The sequence below is a fragment of the Nothobranchius furzeri genome, chromosome 6, assembly GCF_043380555.1.
Source record: "Nothobranchius furzeri strain GRZ-AD chromosome 6, NfurGRZ-RIMD1, whole genome shotgun sequence".
NCBI lineage: Eukaryota > Metazoa > Chordata > Actinopteri > Cyprinodontiformes > Nothobranchiidae > Nothobranchius > Nothobranchius furzeri.
Window position 1 is genome coordinate 76,363,855 of NC_091746.1, and position 19,809 is coordinate 76,383,663.

Sequence of the window (19,809 nt, forward strand, 5' to 3'; positions counted from 1 at the left end):
AGCTCAAACTGTACGACTTCCTCACAGGGCAGATCTCACGAGTCATGTGCTCACACTGTACGACCCAGTTCTCGGATGCGACCTGACTGCTCACACTGTACGTCTGGTAGCAACACGTCGGCCCTAAAAATATGCTAAAAATAGCAGTTTTTACACAACACGTCAGACTTTTTTGTCTTGTTTTGCCTGTTGTCCTTCGGGAGTGCTGCAGGAGGACACACAGGGATTTATGGGGGTTGGATGAGGAAAACGAAATAAAGAAAGTAAATCTGTGTGTTGTGATCAGTTTAATTTGACATGAACACGACAAACACGCTTTCTTGGCAATCTTTGTGAGTAAAAAATACGTGTAGAAACAAAAACGAACAGCGTGTGTTATTAGGGAAATAGCGAGCGGCATTGATGCAGGATTGCGCATGCGCCGTGAGCGGTTCTGATACTTTTTGGGTCGCAGCTGCGCGCAGCGCCGCTTCAACAGTGCGATACCCTCACGAGGGACGAGCAAAATATCAAACACGCCAGAAGTCCGTGCGAGCTCACGACTGCTGATCAGTAGCTGGTCACGTGGTGTTAATCGCCTCTCGTAACCCCCTGTACACTACACGATGCTCGGCGCAAAACTCGCCCCGTTCTCGTGGATTCTCGCACGAGTGGAATATCGGCTCAAAAAAGTGAAAAAGTCGCACAGTGTATGCCCGGCTTTAGGCTGCCTATCTGCTCATGTCTCAAAGAAAAGCTCAAGCCTGAGTAAACCTAAGCCATTTCAAATGAGCACCATTCTTGAGCTGATGCCATTTTTGAAGTTTTTCTTTGTTGAGACACTAGTGCTAAGCCCATCCAACAAATGTAGAGCGCTGTAATGGTAAGATGCAAAACTGCTCAGGCCAATGGCAGACCTGCCAAGGCTATAATGGAACGTGACTAGACTTACCCGCTATTGCTTGCTATTGTTATGGTCTATCTAGATTTCTAGGCTAGGTCTCTTTCTGAACATAGCCAGTGTAGGTACCCGATGTGGCCGGGCCAATGATGCTAGACTACATGAATGGCTCGACATTGGCATGTTGAAATCATTGCGAACAATTTGCAGAAGTTCTGATGGTACGTAACATACTTGGGTAGCCAGATCTACCCTGGGGTAGAAGTTTTCATGGTTGGAGTTTGTCGTAGGAAACATGGACGAATTTTACAAAGATATACATCATTACTACTACACCACTACACCATATATAAATAGGATTATACTAACATTAATTAACTCGTGTAAGAAAATCAACTTTAGGGAATTCTTATTAAATTGGGCCTTGTATTTATTTTTTAAAGTCCTGTATGGCAAGTAATAGCAATAGCAAGTATACAACATCAGGACAAATTAAGTTTATAGAATAATTCAACACGTATACATACAAAAACACACAAATTGCCTTTTTGTTGGTAAAGTATGAATTTTCTTGCATGGAATGCAATGTAGTTTGAGTGGTGTTATAGTGTGACCATTGGGAGGCCAGGGCACTGTTGTAAACAACTCACTCCAATAATTTGGGAGCCATTTGTTGAGGCATTCATTACATTTACAGATGTCTGGTATTTCTTGGAGAATTGGTCACGTCTTTGTTTGTTTTTTCCTCAGAGACTAGTTAAAGACCACCATGCTCAACCTGTTGGACCACAACTCCCAGAAGCACGACTAGGAGGCAAAGGTCATCCATCAGACCCTATACAACTGATGGGGGACATTCACACCCACACTCATGAACTTCAAGATGATAAAACATCTTATTTTGTTCGCACAAAGGCTGGAGCCCTTTGCTTCAGACAGGGAACTGAAGTGGCTACCCCAAAGGAATATGCTGTAAAAATTGGAGGGGCTGTAGCTAATGAAGTTGTAGAAGGAGGTCGAGCCGCACAGAGAAAAGCCTTGCAGCTTCGGCAGCAGCCGTCCGTAATGCCAAAGGCCAAAGCAAAAGCCAGGGGCAATGGAAAGCGGCTGGTCAAGTGTGTATGTCGGCCGGGATGGCATGGACCTTACTGTGGGGTTCCCACCATGGTGTACCACTCCAACCTCCCAACCAAGGAGCGACTCACACCAAGAGAGAACCCACGAAGGGTGATCAACGCCATTAACGTCAATCATGAATTTGACCTGTTGCACGTACGCTTTCATGAGCTTGCACAAGCCGTAGATTTGTTCCTTGTGTGTGAATCAAACTTTACAGCCTATGGAGAGAAACGACCCTTAAGGTATGATTTTTACTTATTTGATGGGGGTGGTTGGTAGCTTGAACTAGGATCTTCCTAGTTTGGGTCTTGTTGGAGTATGTGCATTTTTAAATAGCATAGATTGAAAATATCAATCCCCAAATTAAAATTGAACTGGGGCCAATGAGTTAATTTTTATCAGTTGAGCTTCTACACAAGAGAGGCCCACTTTATGCTCTATTTTCATATTAATAAGTTCCAAATGGGACATAATTACCGCTACTGTTACTTTGTATAGTTATTTACAGATTACATCATTTGTTTACAGCTACCTTCATGCCTCTTGAGAATCAGCCTGCTGAATAACAATTACAATCAGGTTCTTTTGGCAACAACATGAAACGCCTTGAAGGCAATTTTACAGGAGATTGTGACGAGCGACGTGATTGACTCTGCGTGCAGCCTTGAAGGGAGAGAGATTGGTGTGTTCAATCATAGGATGTGACACAGCATGAAAGCCACTGCATTCAGTGAAAATCATCTTTTGCTATGCATATCAACAGGTTAATCGAGTTGTTCTTTCACTAAGTGTTTTGTATGATGAGTGGGTTTCTGTGCTGAAAGGTGCCATTTGTCAAACAAGTGCTTTATCTGACATGATTTATTTCTTCACTGCAACATGATGGTTTGTATTTCAAATGTTTGTATGGGTTGAATGGATTTCTTCTGTTTCACTTTCCACAAGGCACTGGTTTTCATTCTGTAAGAGCCAGGGGGAGGGGGCATTTGAAACGTGTTGAGCTTTGTAATCAAGCACAGTGATTACCTAGTCTCCATTCACATTATAGGTGCATGGTACTCGTCGTAGCGAGGCTGGTTCCAAAGTGGGCTTCTGCCATCCTAAAACACCTCTAATCTCAAATATCTCATTGTTAGGGTTGGGCATCATATAAAATTGAATTTTTCCAGCTCTGATTACCATTCTTTCTTTCGATTCCCAATTCCGAGGCAGGATCCATAAACAATACATGTTTTAAATGAGCAGCTAACCATAAGTCCTTTTTGATTAAATAATCTGAACTTCAACAAGAATTTTAATTCTATGAACTATAGGGATGTAAAAAAGATCAATTTGGCAATATATCATATTTTTTCCAGTGATATTATATCGATATTCAAAAGCTGTGTATTGAAAATATCGATATCTGAATATATCATGATTTTTCCCCCCATGTAATATTACATCGATATTCAAAAGCCATGTATCTAATTTTTGAAAGAATTTTCATGCAAACATTTGTGTATTTTCTTTTCTTTTGGTGCTATTCAAACGCCAACCGATAGTTGGAAGCAGTGTGCAACGAGTTTTGTTTCCACCATTTAAATGTAAATCCCTCCATTATGGTTCAGATGCCTCATGTTAAATATGTTAGGTATCAGTTTGGACTGTTTATTGAGTTTTCCTACAACAAATATCGACTGACTGAATGCATTACAATATATCGTGATATATTGTATCATCTCCCCTGTATGTATCATATCGCCATGATTTCACCAATACACATCCCTAATGAACAATAACATCACCTTAATTTAGACAAAAAAACAGTTTTCAAGAAAGAAAAAAGACTTGGAAGCACAATTTGTTTGTTTCTGACCACAACCAAAGTTTGGGAACTGAACAAGTCTCTAGGATGAGAAGCAAAATGTCTTCAAGATAACCAGAAAAGTCCGGCTGTTTACAAGTAAAACTCTCAAGTTGATTATGTCTAGGATGACTGAGGATCTACACAAACGTGCTGCAGCAGTGATTCAGTCAAAAGAGAAACTCAAAAACCCATCTCAGACCGCCTGGAGTTTGTTCTTTAAAACCTGTATTTAATTCACCGTGTTGACGCATTTTAACAAGCTTGCTCTGCGCGGAGTCGCCAGACACGTTTGTTTACATTTTACCCACTGGGCACTTGGTGTGAGTGAAGGGAAGGGAAAAGACGATGCTGCACTCAGGGTATCTGCAGGCTCAAGTAGGAGCGATAGACAGCTGGTATGATCAGATTTGAAAGGCGTTGAACAGAATTTACAGATCATGTTTTTTTCAAGGGCATCGGCCACAGATTCTTCTTCGGTCGGCGGACTGGGAATCGAAACTAGAGTCGTAATTAAAATATTTGAACAATTCTGGGAAACAGTTTAAAGACAGTTGGTCCCATTTCCAATCAATGCTCGATTCTCGATGCCCAATCCCACTCATTGTGGTTAATGCAAATGCTTATTTGAAAAATAGCCTTTACTCTGCTGAAATGTAAAATGTTTACTGATAAATTATCAATTGTTTATAACTTTTTCAGAAAAATACATTCCACCGTCCTATGAGAAATTGATTTCAATAGTGGATTGTTTGACGAAAAGTCCCTCCCTCCACTTCCAGCCTTGTCCAAAGGCTTGCCTACACCCTCTAGTACATTTGTGTGGCTTCAATGTGCACAAATCATGATATAAAAACAAATATGAGACAGATTTATACTTATCAGTCTGCATCGGTGCGGAGACTCGCAACGCCATTATGCCTTGGCGCAAGGGCTCTCCAATGGGCTCACAGGGGGTGACGGAGACATGTCCAAAATTTTAAACATCCATTGAAAATGACGGGGACCGCAAGTTTATGATTGGTTAGGATGGTGCGTCCTGTATATTCTTCACCAGCACCGCCATTGCCCCATTAAAAAGATTAAAAAGTAAAAAGATATTTAGCAGCAGACCCAGAACAGATTGAAGAACGCATCACGGAAAAAGTCCAAAAATATGTACGTGTGTGTGTGTATATATATATATATATATATATATATATATATATATATATATATATATATATATATATATATATATACACACACACACACACACACACGTACATATATATATATATGCATATATATTGAACACCTGTTCAAGTCTTAAAACACACACACCTGTGACTGGAGGAGTACGAAACACGGACTAAACATGGATGGAAATGACGGGAAACGTGGGTTCAGAGGTGGCGATCGCATGACCAGGTGGAGGGGAATGAAGGACAAATTTGGCCATGGTATAAAGTCTCTGACATATATTAAAAAACATTAGTAAGTACACTATCGTGGACCAGATACATGAGTTATGGTGGCAGGATACCACAGAAAAGAGCTACGCCCTCTGTTGTCATGGCGGGGATTTGTTTTGCAACACTCCACTGCCTGTGCTGGAGTGCGCACCTATAAACCTTTCCGACACTCCGTGTGCGTCTGCTCATGGAGAAGTATAAATCAGGCTTTACAATGTAATCACTGCCCCACCATTTTAATAGCTGTTGGGTTTAAAAAGTGTTGCAGTTTTATCAGTAAAACACCTGTTCAAGTCTTAAAACACATTTATAAATACACACAATCCACTCATGTATGTTCTCTATAATGACTAACAAATCGGTCCACTGTGTTGTAAAAACAAACAAACAAACCAAATATTGCTCGGCACAGAGGGAAAATATAAACTTTTCTCCCTTTTGTCCTTCTAGTTTTCTGCGCCTTCTACTTAACGGTACTTATGACTACATACGTCACAAGATCCTGTATGTGTTTCTTGACCATTTCCCGGAGGGTGGTCGGCAGGATGGCTGGATCGCCGATGACTACTTACGAACCTTCCTGACACGTAATGGTATGTCCAGGGTGATAGGAGGGAGAGTCGATGATGTCTTCATCATCAACGATGCAGATGAAATTCCAGCACGTGAGGGCCTCATTTTCCTCAAGTTGTTTGATGGCTGGACGGAACCTTTTGCCGTACACATGCGCAAGGTAGTAGCGACATCTTAGCAATAGTTGTACAGTCTTATTCTTTTGTGTACTGCTGTTAAATGAAACTTGGACAGTCAAGCAAGTTAGTAACTGTGTTTTGTTGTATTTTCTCTGTGTCCAGTCTCTATATGGATTTTTCTGGAAGCAGTTTGGGTCCCTTGAGGTGATCTCTGGCTGCACCCTGGGGATGCTCCACGATGTTTATGATAATGACGGCATCAAACTGCGACGTCGGGAATACTACACAATGCCCGGATTCCGAAAGTACGAGAACAACACTGGCCACATCTTGGTCCAGTGGTCGGTTGGCAGCCCCTTCCACTTTGCTGGATGGCACTGCTCCTGGTGCTTCACACCCGAAGGCATCTACTTCAAGCTAGTGTCGGCTCAGAATGGAGACTTCCCTCGGTGGGGGGATTACGAGGACAAACGCGACCTCAATTATATCCGGGACCTGATCCGGACAGGGGGCTGGTTTGATGGCTCCGTGCAGGAATACCCGCCCGTAGACCCTAAAGAGCATATGTACGCACCCAAGTACATGCTGGAGCACTACGACAGGTATCACTACCTCCTGGAGAACCCTTATAACAAAGTGCCCAGACCAAAGGATGTCTAGGAGATCAATACACTAAACATGTAGTGCCTGTTTGAGGCCTTGGCACTGAGCTTTGGAGGTGGAATGGTACTGATGAACAAAATGTACCTCCAACCAGCAACACTGATGTTGCAGGAATTTAAAACCTCTTAGAATAAAATGTGGGGTAGAAAGGGAACACTGAATCACGTCCTTTATGGATCTGCAGAGAAAGCATCAAAAAGGATACAACCACTGGATAAACAATGTCATGGATTTCCTCATTCCTTTTCTTTTATTTTTTTGGTGACAGCTTTTTCCCCTTTGCCAGTTTTCTTGGTGTCTTCATTTGCCACTTGACACACCTGTGCTCTGTGATAAACAGGCAGCTTATTAAAAAAAAAAAGCCAGGGATATTTTAACAGTGAACGAAGCCTTTGAAAGCGAAGAGCGTTTTTGTTTCGGGTTGCTTTAACTGAAGTTTACAGACCAATTCGATATTCCTGCTTCACTCTCCATTCTCAGATGTCTTCCTGCCTCCATCAGTTTTGGGGATCTCTTTCCAGAACCAGACTCATATTCAGATATTATACTAAGCTTGGGTCTCAGAAATGGAGAGGTTTTCACTCATACAAAAATCACCTTCATTTTCATGCACCTTATGCTTTTCTGCGTGTTTGTGAACTGTGTGAGTGCTTTGTCTTTGTGTCGTGTGGTTTGTGGCTGTGAACAGGCAGTTAGGGGGCAAGATCGATGACAGAAAAGTAGGATCACGCGGTGATGGAGAGGGGAGGAAAAATAGCTTTTACATCCATGAGTGCCACAGCTTACAGACGGATCCGAATGAATCACGGCATTTCCCTCTCAGAGATGAATCATTAATGCTTTTGTTTTTGATCGATTGTTGCAATATGTCCTTTTATTTCTGTACTTAACATTTTGCCTTAGGTTAAAGTTGCAAACCCTTTCTCTAGTTTTCAGTAGCAGGCATCTGTTTACCTTGTCTTCATCATATTTCTCTCCCTCTGCCCTGGAAGAACGAGACAACCACTCTCATGGCAATGCCCCAAGATCACAAACATTTAACTGTTATGGCACGAGTGCTCATGCCTCTCGACCTTTCGCCCCTCTATAAACAGCTGTCACGGTGGCTGAAAGTCTAAATCCCCACCTGAAAAAGTGGTTCAGGTGGAGATTTTGTGAGTAACGTTTGATATCGTGGATGTGCGTGATGTGATTTGAAGCCAGTGGGGTAACTCTTGGGTTTATTCCTGTCAAGGCAAAGAAATCCCAACAGGAATGTTTACAAGTAATGGACAAAGTTCAAGAAAAATTACAGACATTGGATTATTCTATAAAGAGCAGACTGAGGGTTATCACCAGCTATTTTAAGATTGATGCTTCTCAAAGGAAGAGAGGATAAAAAAAATACTTCAAGGGGGTAATTAGGGGCTGCTGAGGGATGAAAACAAGGGTTGGAACTACAAAAGTTTGCTTTGTAGCTTTGATATAATTTGGGAACAAAGCTCTGGCACAGATCCCTTCAGCACACACACTCGTGGCGGTGAAAATGTGGTCAACCAGGAGGCATCTGAATGTTATGTTTGTTGTGTTCTGCTGCTGCGATGATGGTGCAGACTGCGACAGCAGCTGTTGGGGGTTTGGAGTTGCATTCGAGAGCTAAAACACCGTCTGAATTCAAGGAGGCTACAGAGAAAATAGCTGTGTATTGAATTCAAAAGGAAATCGTCAAGAATTCTCCACGTAATGCTTTTCAGTTTTTAAATGAGGTTGTGCTGCTTGGTAACTAGTGAGCGTTGCAGGTTTTGGTGCTGAATCCTTTCAAGGCGACATTTTGCATGAAAGCCCTTCATTCATCAGGTTTTCTGAAGATTTTATGGCAACCATCCAAGCTGACGAACATCCATTACTGAATCTATGAACTGGTTTTCTAGGAAAACACCAATTATGTGTCCTCTGGTTAGTTTTATATGAATCGTCAACACAAGACAGTCTAAACTAATGCACACCACACATAAAACATGCCTCCCTCCCTTCCCTCTGAGCTTGTGGTTTCAGACGGCAGGCGTGTCATATTCTCTGTCCAACTCTGTGGTGACTTCATCCCAACATCTGCACAATGAACTTTACAAAATAAGGAAAAAGTATGCATTTCATCTAAATGCCTTCTCATATTTGTGTTTACATCCTGCCAGGGAGAATTTATTTCACGTTGACACCTCATTTTGAACCTGTTGCAGGCTGCACATGTGCTAACAGAACCCACGTTTGGGTTGCTGAATGCGCCACAGCGGCTCACGGCGAGGCGAGGCTGGTGCTGAAACACGAACTAGAATTTCTCGACTTGGCCCGTTGCTTCATTATCACCATGGTAACAATCCCCATGATGAGTTCTTGAGATCCCTTACTGCCTTAGGTCATTCGCCAAGATTGCAGGCCAGCAGTTTAAGAGGTGAGAGAGTGCAGTGGATAAACCAGTCAAAGAAGTCAAGAACCACTTTCCCACTTAATTCCACGCATAATTTACCACGAGTATAAAACTGGTAAATGTTGCAGTTTGCAGAGATGAATAGAGCAAAAAGAAAAGAAAAAGTTTCAGCAAGTGAAACGTGATTTTCTTGGGCCTTCTGTGCTGCCTCGGTGGTCTAGTGATTTTTAAACAGGCTGATTTCCAAATTGAGGGTCTGTCCTGCTCAAGAGCAGATCGTGGGCACTCAGCAAAGCTAAAGGCACAGAGACGTATGTTAGTGGACAGTCTAATCGCAGCTCCCAGCCAACTGTTGTCATATTTGTCATAACCAGACCAAAAATCATTTTCATAATAAGCGAGGCTCAGTTTAAATTAGAGTTTGTCTCAAAGGCTTGCAGGCTTTAGACAACTGTTAATCAGCACTTTCACCACAACTTTCCTTCCTCGTGTCGACACCACACACTTCCTCTGTGACTCATGTCGCCCGAGTTTTAAAACGCACTCCTGAAAAGTGTAGTTCACTGAAAACCCATTTTTTAAGGATTATTCTGATGATAATCAGTCACTGAGTTTTTCATGTAGGCTGGACATGAAAATAGTCTCCTACACCTGTCTCCTGCATTAGCTTCTGATGGAAAATAGACGGTGAAACTCTAGGATTTGAAATCCAGACAGATCTACGTCACACTGTTGCTTAACATTCATGGACTCACCCATCTTGACTCACCACGGGGAAGGCTGCCGTTGGTTTAGCATCCAGAAACATCCTGACCAGTTTAGGCTGACCATTAGCATTAGCAACTCCACCACACAGCAGAACTCCTCCAGGCTTGTGTTACCTGTGGAGGTAAAACATCATCATTGAAAGTCAGTGGTAGAGCCATGTTGCTGTTATCCAGTCCGGGGCGAGACGTCCAAATATCTGGAAATATAACTCCAAAACCCTGTAGCTCAGCTGTGTAACTGTTAGGTCCCAGAAATGGTGCACTGGTATTACCCCCCCCCCCAAAAAAAGAGACAACTTCTGCAGACAGGTTTGGAGTTGCGTTGCTAGGAAACACTTTTGTTTGAGCTTTAATTGCTTTGATACCAAGCAAACAGGAAGTTACCATTCTAAGGTCTAAATTTAGTCGAAGTGCTTTCCACACAGATGCTTGATTCTCTAAAGTATCATTAAACTTTGGACCTGAGCAGAGTCCATTCATTTTAATAAATACTTTCCTAATTAATTGCGAAATGCTTCATATTTCAACTTAAGAAAATACAAAAGCTGTTTTTAATTGGACCGGCCTTTCATCCTCTCCTCATTTTTATTTATTACTATTGTTTCAGCTCTCAGCACGTATGTTTATTATTTACAGATGTACTACATGACTGTGCTGCTCCCCCCTGCCTGTTACACCCCCATCTGTTATTGTGCTCACAGAGCGGGTCCATGTATTGAGCTCACATGCCTTCATGGCTATGGACCCCTGCCAGCATTGTGGCTTCCACCAATTGATGTTTTCCAAGAAACATTGGCAGCCAACAGCATGCCTGAAATCCTATTTAACCCTTTGATGCATAATGGTCACTACAGTGGACAGGTACTCAAAATTGTTTTTTCTTTATTTTTGCTATTAAGCACAGCTGTTGAAGACTTTATTGCATGTGAGCCCCTTCATTTGGACTTCAGTAAGTCAAGCCACCATATTTCATGTTCAGAATGCACGCCGTCCACTGAGATGGACATGTAATAAATTATTTGTAAATTAACAAAATGGTACAAAAAATATTTGTTGAAATTTGTTTCATTCACACCTAAAGATGAATGAAAAAAATTGTTTAAAAAATCATGGTTGAAGATTTCATAATTCATGCATCAGAGGGTTAAAAGGGCGTGGTGGCTTCTTGTTCGCTGGAATATAAATGATTATTTTGCGTCTAATGGTTCTTAAGATTTCTCTGGAAAGCGTGAAGGCACTAATAAAAAAAAGTAAGGCTAACAAACTTGAAGTCACATTTAAACATTGCATTGCTTAAAATATAAACCAGTTCTGGTCTTGAATTGTTTTTATAGACACTTAAAAGAAAGTTAGGGGTAAAAAAAAAAAGGTTAAGGTGGGTGAATCTATAAAAGCATTTGGCCAAAGTGTGTTTGCTGTCATACACCAGCTCCACTCTCTTATTTTAGTAGCAGTTCATGCGACGTTCATTTATGAATGTTTTTACCAGCATCAGTTTGGTAATTTTTCCAGTGGTGTAAAAGGTGTACACCACTGGAAAAACATTCAGATTGTTATTTCTGATTATAATCCGTCGCTTTGTCGTGAAAATGTCACTTAGAATGTATGGACTCAAACGTCTTGACTCGCGACGGGGAGGCTGTTGTTATAATCTCCAGGAAACAGCAGAGCATGTCTCGACTAGCGGAAGCTAACTGTTAGCATTAGTAACTCCACCACACAGCAGAGCACCTCAAGGCTTGTGTTACTTGTGGAGATAAAGCATTAACGCCGCAAAGCAAACTGAGTCAGAGGTAGAGTGGCATTGCTGTTAGCAAATCAGAGGGAAGATGTCCAAATATCAGGAAATAAGACTCCAAATCCTGCCGTCTGAAGCTGCTTTCTCCTCCAGCTGACTTCACCACGCTAATAAAGGCACTTCTGGGCTTTTTCCCTCAGAGTACGACTGGCAAGGCGTTCCTTCCTACTTAGAGACCACTTCAAATGGATCGATTAAATGAGTGTTCAACACAAATATCACTAGAAGCATCTAAATGTGGCACGTGCAAGTCCTACAGGATTTTATTATGGCGTAATGCTAATTTGAGCTTGAAATAGATTTCTTTCACATCAAATGAACTGCTATGGATTTTTTAAGATGGGAGGTTTTTCAACAGCAGTGATGCACTAGCTTAGCCTTAGCTAACCATTAGCTTATCAATCCTGTTGAATATAAATCTATTTTTTAAGATAAAGGGTATTCTGGATATATAATGGGTAAGTAGTCAGAAACACTTCAAAAATAATCCCTCTCAGGCTTTGATTTGGTAAAATGTCCCAAGAAATTCATCTTCTTGCTGCTATTGTAGGAAACTAGAGTAGAATATCATAATATGGAGCTTAAAACTTTTAAAGATTTGGTGTAATTTGACTTTTCATTGGAAATACGCTCAAGCTGAGGGTTTTTTTTTTTTTTGATGATTTTTTTCCTCACTGGTCACTGCAGACTTTTCAAATCCTTCACTAATCAAAATCCAAACTACTCCTATGGCTTGATGCCATTAGAGGGAGAAAAAAAATAATTTTAAATGTTAAGAACCCTTAAAGAATAATCTAAAAGTGTGGTTTTGACAGAAGTAAAACCTCAGTTTATGGCTTTGTTAATGAGTAAATGAATTGGCCTCTGTCAGGTTCTGTTCAGCAAACCAGCCAGCTGGCGTTAAAGGCTCATAAAAACTCATTTGCTCCCTCAGTAAAAGCTGCGTCACGTCAGACAAGAAACCCTCTAAATCAAGCTGTTTGGACGAAGCTGCGCTGAATATGAAACGGTGATCATCGATCGCCAAGCTCCATCTCCGTAAACACTTCCGGTCTCACCATCTGAGGGTGTCTGCGATGTGCAGTTTGTGTTTGTTGGTCATAAAACTTCCAAGTGTGTTCCAGGACAGATTGGTAGCTTTTTGGGAGGGTGGCGATTAAACAGATCCTCGACCAGGAGCCCGTATGTTCTGACACAGCAGATGAAAGTCAAGAGTGAGACACCGGAGACAGATGGGCGCGGTGACACATACGCGCTTCAAAAGGTGGGCAGGCAGACGGGCCGACACCTGGCTGCAAATCAGATGCCACTAGAAACCAGGAGGTGAGCGCGGAGTGCATGTTTGTGTTTGAAAATACCCGCAACGGCTCGAGTTCACAGACGCTCCTGTTTCAGTTGAGCGTGTTTTATTTACTTTTCGAGTCGAGGCTTTATTATTTTAGCCGTGAAATGTCCTAAAAAGGTCTCTACAAATATAGAAGTCAACGGTAAAACACACTTTGAGACTTAATTAGGTCATTACTGTTTGACCCAACAAAGAGCAAGTCACCCCCCAATAAACTTTTTTTTTGCTGATAAACTAAATAAATGAGTGTCTAATCGTGCTGCAGACACGTGTCGTCAATAATTTGGCACTTCAGTGCATCTTAGTTAAAATTTAAATATTCTGCCTAAAACTGGCAGTGTTGTGCCGTCGTCAGCTAAAAACTCTGCACTGTATTTTAATTTAAATCTGCCACCGCTATTGGCTAAGAGGTAAGCTATGATGTAAACTGGTACATTATGATGTCACAATGCTGTCGTGAGCCTGTGTGTGTGTGTGTATTTGTTAGTGGCTCCGCCTTCTTGGTCTGCCAGGCAACAGCATGTGTTGCATTTTTCAAACATGAAGTGGGAGTGGAGTTAGACTCTGGTAGGGGTTGACTTGCTCTTTAAAAAACTGTTGTTATCCTATATGTCCTGTGACTCCTGTCTATGTAAGAGGACAAAAAAACAAAGATCGATCAACAAATTTGTTTCTGCACCCAGATCCTGGCTAGTCAACTCCATCTGATTGTTTTAGTTATTTATTCCTGCTCGTCAGGTTTTATCATTTGTAGACAAAAAAAAGTTTGTTTCAGTCTTGGAAAGAAGCGTGACGGAAGGGCAGCCGTCACTGCCGTATGTCAGATCTCTACCTTCCTTTTGTATTACAGCTACAAACTAAACATCCATGATCGAATGAGAAGACATTTGAATTTTTGTTTACGGCTAAGAGTTTCCCCGTAACCCGAGCCGCCCTGCAGTTCTCAGAAACCGGTCTCTCCTGCGGCAGCCGGACCTGAACGGAGACTCCGAGGCAGCACGAGGGAAGGGTGGCGGGGGTTAGAGGAGGGTTGGGAGCCTCCAGAGGGGTTTGGATTCCTACAATCAGAAACAGAAACACAAGCAGCCATGGAAAGAGTTATGGAGGGAGGGAATGTTCCTTACAATAACAGACTTGTTTAGTCTTTTTTTCCTCGTTTTGTTTCGGTTTGCACTTTTCCTTTATGGTGGATTTCTGGTGGACATTTGGGAAACAGAAGAAGGGATGGGTGTTTGGTTTTGTACTTTATTTTTATCCAGTTGGCAGCTTTTTTTTAAACAATGTCTTGTTGAGGCAGTGTGTGTGTGTGTGTGCATGCGTGTGTGTATGTAAATTAACGTTTGTAAGCACTGTTACCGCCTACTGCCGGAGTCGACTTCGCTCCCTCTCAGATCTCGTACCTCCCTTGATGTTGCAGCGGGGAGTCAGTAGCGCGGCGTTCTTCTGATGTCCTACGTTTTCATTTGATGACATCATTCTGTCCACATTACAGTAACAGCATACAGCTTAATTTAGTGATACCTTATTTTATTTGTTGTAAAAGAAATGGCAAATACAGGTTATTGCAGCAGGCACACTACACACAAACCTCGTGTCTGTGTGTGTGTGTTGTCTGACTACCAGACTACTGTAGGCACTCGGTCTGTGCCCTCACTCTGATGTGATATTTACAAAGGTTTGCCTTTGAGTGACCCAAAAACGTTGAACTTTTTGGGTCAAAGCTTGACCTAGATAAAAGAAAATGCTGTCGTTCATCTTTACATGGTTATATATCCTCTTCTGTATTCCCCTGAAATGGATAAACAACGTTTTCCTTTTTCTGTGCATGCCAAGAAACAGCTCAACTGCCTGCAGATTTATGAATTGCACCTTATCTTTTTTTTTTATGCATACATGATTTTATAAAAGATACGTATGGATGATGTGTGCTGCAGTAGCTTGTCAGACAAGTACAGGGTTATAATTTATAAACTTTCATTAAGTCACTGATGTTTTATGTTGCTCAGCATCACAAAGCAGCACCAAAAATTATTTAGACTCAGTGTCTGATGAGTGTGCCCAGAACTTAATTATGAGGCTGCTTATGAATGCAGTACTTGGATTTTGATTAAAGATGACTTAAGTACACTGTAAGAAATAAAATGTTGAATTTACTAAACAAAGTTATGCCAACTGGTTCCACTGCTTAAATATAAACAGTAACTTACGTTGTTATATGTTGTTGTGTTAAGTAAATGTATATTACGCTTTACATTTAAGCAACTAGGTTTCGTGGAACCATTTAACATAACTTGGATAGATAATTTCATCCTTTTATTTTTTACAGTGTATGCCATTTAAAATACATATATGGCAGGGGTGTCCAAAGTTTTTAGGATAAAAAAATACAAAAATTATTTTATGCTTATTGGTTTATTATTCCACTCAAAAGCAGGCCTCATGGTAGCAAAAATCTGAACATAGATTAAAAATTCATAATTTCCTAAATCCAAATCGAGCCTGCACAACATCAATCCGAGGGGCAAAAATGGCCCCCAGGCCGCATTTTGGACACACCTGCTCTCCGTTCTGTACCATGTTCACCCATATGCTCCATTCAGGGTATCTGAAGAGAATGCAGATGCACCAAAAACCATTTTGTCTCCAAATTTGTAGAAAAAATATATATAATTCCCATTTCTTGCATTTTATTATTTTTTTCTGCTGCTGTTTCGACTCCCCAAAGACGATGGCCAGTTCCTATACAGCGACCACTAGGGGGCCCTTTCCTATACAAATCAACATTTCCTCCTTGTTTTGTCCAACTGTAGAGTAAATGAACACTGGGAGAAATACACATAGCGTGACATATGCAGAATGGTTTTTCCAGATCTAAACCTGCTCTCCATCCAACTGGTTTGCTAGAAATAACTTTACACCAACGACAAATTTGTGAAGGAAATGTTTGCAGTGCAAAAGGAAGACTTTAGGTGTGTTCCTGGATAAATATGATTTCAACTGAAATCTTTGCACTTTTCTTTTTTAACTGATTGGTCTGAGATGAGAGCAGGTTGAACCTACACATGTAAAGATTTCTCCACGTCTTACTGTTGTTTTGCAGAAACTGTTGCTCTTTTCCAATTAAAGAAAAATGTTTGATTTCTTTTCATATACAAAACCTGAAAGCTTGCCTTGCTCTGTCCCTGTGCACTGAACAGAACTGAGAATAGTTGTATAGTTTTATTTTTTTATGACTGATATTTTTTTCCCTTTTTGTGCCGATTCCCATATTTTTTTAATTTGATTTGATGGGTTGCTATGGGAACTAATGTTAACGAGAGTTTGTATGTGTTGCTGTATGATTGTGTAAACGACTAAATGAGATTTATGTGTTGTTTAGTGTTTGCCTCCCAGTTCCACACCAGTTCATCGTTGTGCCAGTGTGTTCAGGTGTTCTCTTGCCTCTCTACCCTCTGATCCAAATACAGAACAGGAGAACACGTGGAAATGTAAGATAATAAATAATAATAAAGGGGAACAAACAGGATAAAGAACCTTTTTTTTCCTGGTGGGGGATGAAAAGACAACTGAGAGATGATACTTTTGAATAAAGGATATTTTTCTCTTCTGGTGGGGGTCGGAAAAGATGAGTGTACATTTCTAAGTTAATTAAAGATGAATAAAAACATATTTTTTCTCTATACGAATGGCTGTATGTTAACCATGAAAAAAAATAATGAGATCTATGACAAAGACATATAATTAAATTAATTTTAAAATTTTCAGTGTTTGTTTTTGCCTTTGGTGTGTGTGTGTGTGTGTGTGTGTGTGTGTGTGTGTGTGTGTTTCACATTGCAGTGATTTGCATCATCAGTCATGTCACTAGAGGGCAGCACCGTAAAACACTTTGCTGCATCTCATTATGAGTCCCAGAATGTACATGATTTAAATTTTTATTTGCATGTTTTTAAGGATTTTGCTTAAACAAGAAGAGTATTATTGAACAACTCGACCTGCAGACTGAAACACTGATTTAAAGCTAACATGAGTTGGTGTTATTTGTGTTACTGAAGCTGGAAAACTCAAATGGAATTAATGCATTCAGCAGAAAACAGTTTTACAAATAATTCATTTGTTAACTCTCTTTGGTGCTTGTGCACAAACACTTAAGTGAGTTTCAGCTGTTTAGAGATAAATAAAGAAGGATATGTATTGAAACATTTTTTAATTGGTCACTGGCACCTGCTTTTTCTGCTCATTAATAAAATATTTGATTTTAAAGCAACTTAAATGTATTAAACTCTGCAGGTAATCTGTGTGTGTCCTCACACTCATCTGAAGGTACCCAGTGCAACAACTACTGATTGCATGACACAAAAATTAATGAATTGTAAACAAAGTCATTATTTTACACTTAACAGCAGCTATCCTGTGCTGTTAGCTTTTGGTAATGACAGCTAGTTTGTGATCTGAGGAGATAAAAGTCCAGCTGTTAAAACTGAAGACTCGGCTGAAGGAAGACTTTCAGAACAATCAAACAGCCCTAAAACAGAAGCTGGAGGATGTGGGGAGGGCTTTCCGAGTTATGAGAAAATGTACGGATGTGCTTTTTCTGAAACCAGATGGTGTCATTTAAGGTCGTGGCGTGAGACAAGGGCGCCACTTTTTGCCCAAACATTTAGTTAACGGTCCAGATTCAGTTCCAGATGAGCCACAAAGGATCAGGGTGTAACAACTGCCAGCCCAACAATATAAAAACACCACATAACTCACATAAACTGAACCATCAAACATCTGAAGTCATCTATAGAAACAAACTTCTAGTTGTAAAGTACATAAAACATCAGCAAAACTCCCATTGTGAATTAGCCTTAAGCTAACGGGTTCCTTGCTGTTTTGTGGATTAAGACAAGTTGTTGCACAATTTTACTTTAAATCTAGGATCTCTCCATCACACTGAGTGAAGTGAAAGTCTTAATTCAAATGAAAGACATGTCAAGTTAAACAGAAAATATACTAAAAAGTAGCATCATACCACTTCTGTCAATGGCCTTGTTCAAGTTGAGCAGCGCCTCGCCTGGAAAACAGACGAGAGCAGACGGACGCAGCAGGGGGAGCTGCTGAAAGCCGACAAGCGCCGCTGCGATCTGAGATGCGCAGAGCTGCCGCTGGGGAGAACCGGGTGGAAAGGTCTCCATCCCAGAGCTCCACAAGCCGGCAGCCCGCGCAGCACACAGAAGCCGCGAACAGACAGAGATGGACCGGGCTGCGGGTAGAAGTGGCGTATTTTGGCGGTTCTGGCTTGCCATAAGAACCAGCCGTCAGCCCGCGCAGCACACAGAAGCCGCGATCAGACAGAGATGGACCGGGCTGCGGGGAGGGGATAAGGGTGGAAAACATCGGTCTCCCGAGAGCTCCACAAGCCGATAGTGGGAACCCAGCTCCACCAACATGTTATATTTCAACCCATTTTCTAAAGTGCAGCATTATGTTAAATGCACTGGGTTTTACCCTATTACATTTAAATTTCATGGTTAAACAGTACATGTTAAAATCTAAGCTCAGCTCGGCAGTGACCTAAAATACATAAATATAATTTTACTTACCGAAAAAAATGAAGTGGAGACTCCTTGGACGCTCTATCAGTGCAATTAATGCCACAGCAAGTCTTTTTGTCCAACAATTGCACAAAAAATATCCAAACAAGAATACACAAACACAGAGACTCAAAATCCCGGAACAGTTTCCAAGCCAGACCGAGGCTCTACTGAGGCCTTTCCTGGGAGCTAGCTCTGTGGTCACGTGGGTCTGATGCTCATTAATTATACAGAATTTTAGGCTTTTAATACACTTAAACAGAAGAGTGAGGAAAAAATTCACCCCCCTCAGAGCTGTCTTGAGTGTAAACTAGATCATTTAAACCAAAAACATGTTTTGGTACCAGGCTGTAAACATGTTTATTTCTGCTGTGAAATTGGTATTTTTAACTTGGGAGTCAATGAGGATTTGCTCGTTTCTGGCACCAGCCCCCAGTGGATGAGGGTGGAACTGCAATTTATTTCACTTCCGGTTTGACTCAATTTCAGAGCTGCATTGTGGGGGCCTGGTTTGAACCCGTTTATTGTGACTGCAGGATTGTCATAAATTCACCTCATTTATTCCAAACATCTATTAGGGTGAAGCATTCTAAGTGAATTTATTAGCTTTAGTTTTGCTTTTTGAAAAATTTTCAAGCTTGTTACATTAATTAGCTGACAGCGTGATGATGGTGTTATTGAGCTCAGCATGACAGAAACAAACCTAAATCAGGCTGAGTGCGAAACTTGATTGGAGACCAGCTGCTTCTCCTCCTTGGCCTTCGGTCTGAGTGAAAATGTGAACAGCTTGAAGGAGTTTTCTCATTAATACCAACAGCTGGGTTATGAGAGGGTGACCGCAACAAAGAAGCTGCAGAGAAGCATATAAAGTGTAACTCCTGATCTGTAGTCTCAGCTCTGAGTTGGCTTGGTTTAAAAGGGCATTAAAAGACAAAAAAAATCATGCTTCATTCACATGTATGGAGCAAACAGTCCGGTTTCCTCACGGTTCCAGGTCTTAGACTGACAAGCCATCCTTTATACGTGAATATAAAGTCTGGCCATGACCCATTGACGGCTCTCCGTTTTGGGGCGGGATCTACTGTTGTCTTTCAAACCATCTCTGCATGCTATTGTGCGCCAATGCAGAAAAATTGAGCACTTGTGGAAGAAAACCCATCTCCACATCCATCTGCTGCACCTAAAGGAGCTTCTGACATCCTTTAACTCTGCAGTCAGAGACGCTAGGGTTTCCTATTTTTCCAACCTGGTGTCCCAGAGCAAAG

At 41.2% G+C, this 19,809-nt stretch overlaps 1 protein-coding gene across 4 annotated transcripts in view; it reads left to right on the plus strand.

The window, feature by feature from the left end:
* The window catches only part of mgat3b (beta-1,4-mannosyl-glycoprotein 4-beta-N-acetylglucosaminyltransferase b), a 94,539-nt gene extending 77,810 nt beyond the window's left edge, over nt 1-16,729 (plus strand). For all 4 annotated transcript variants that reach the window (XM_054744755.2, XM_054744757.2, XM_054744756.2 and 1 more), the window contains 3 exons: nt 1,631-2,241; nt 5,750-6,032; nt 6,154-16,729. In XM_054744755.2, the coding sequence (XP_054600730.1) occupies nt 1,631-2,241; nt 5,750-6,032; nt 6,154-6,651 (1,392 nt within the window). In that variant the 3' untranslated portion in view covers nt 6,652-16,729. The remainder of the gene's footprint in view (nt 1-1,630; nt 2,242-5,749; nt 6,033-6,153) is intronic.
* Nucleotides 16,730-19,809: the final 3,080 nt, after the last annotated feature.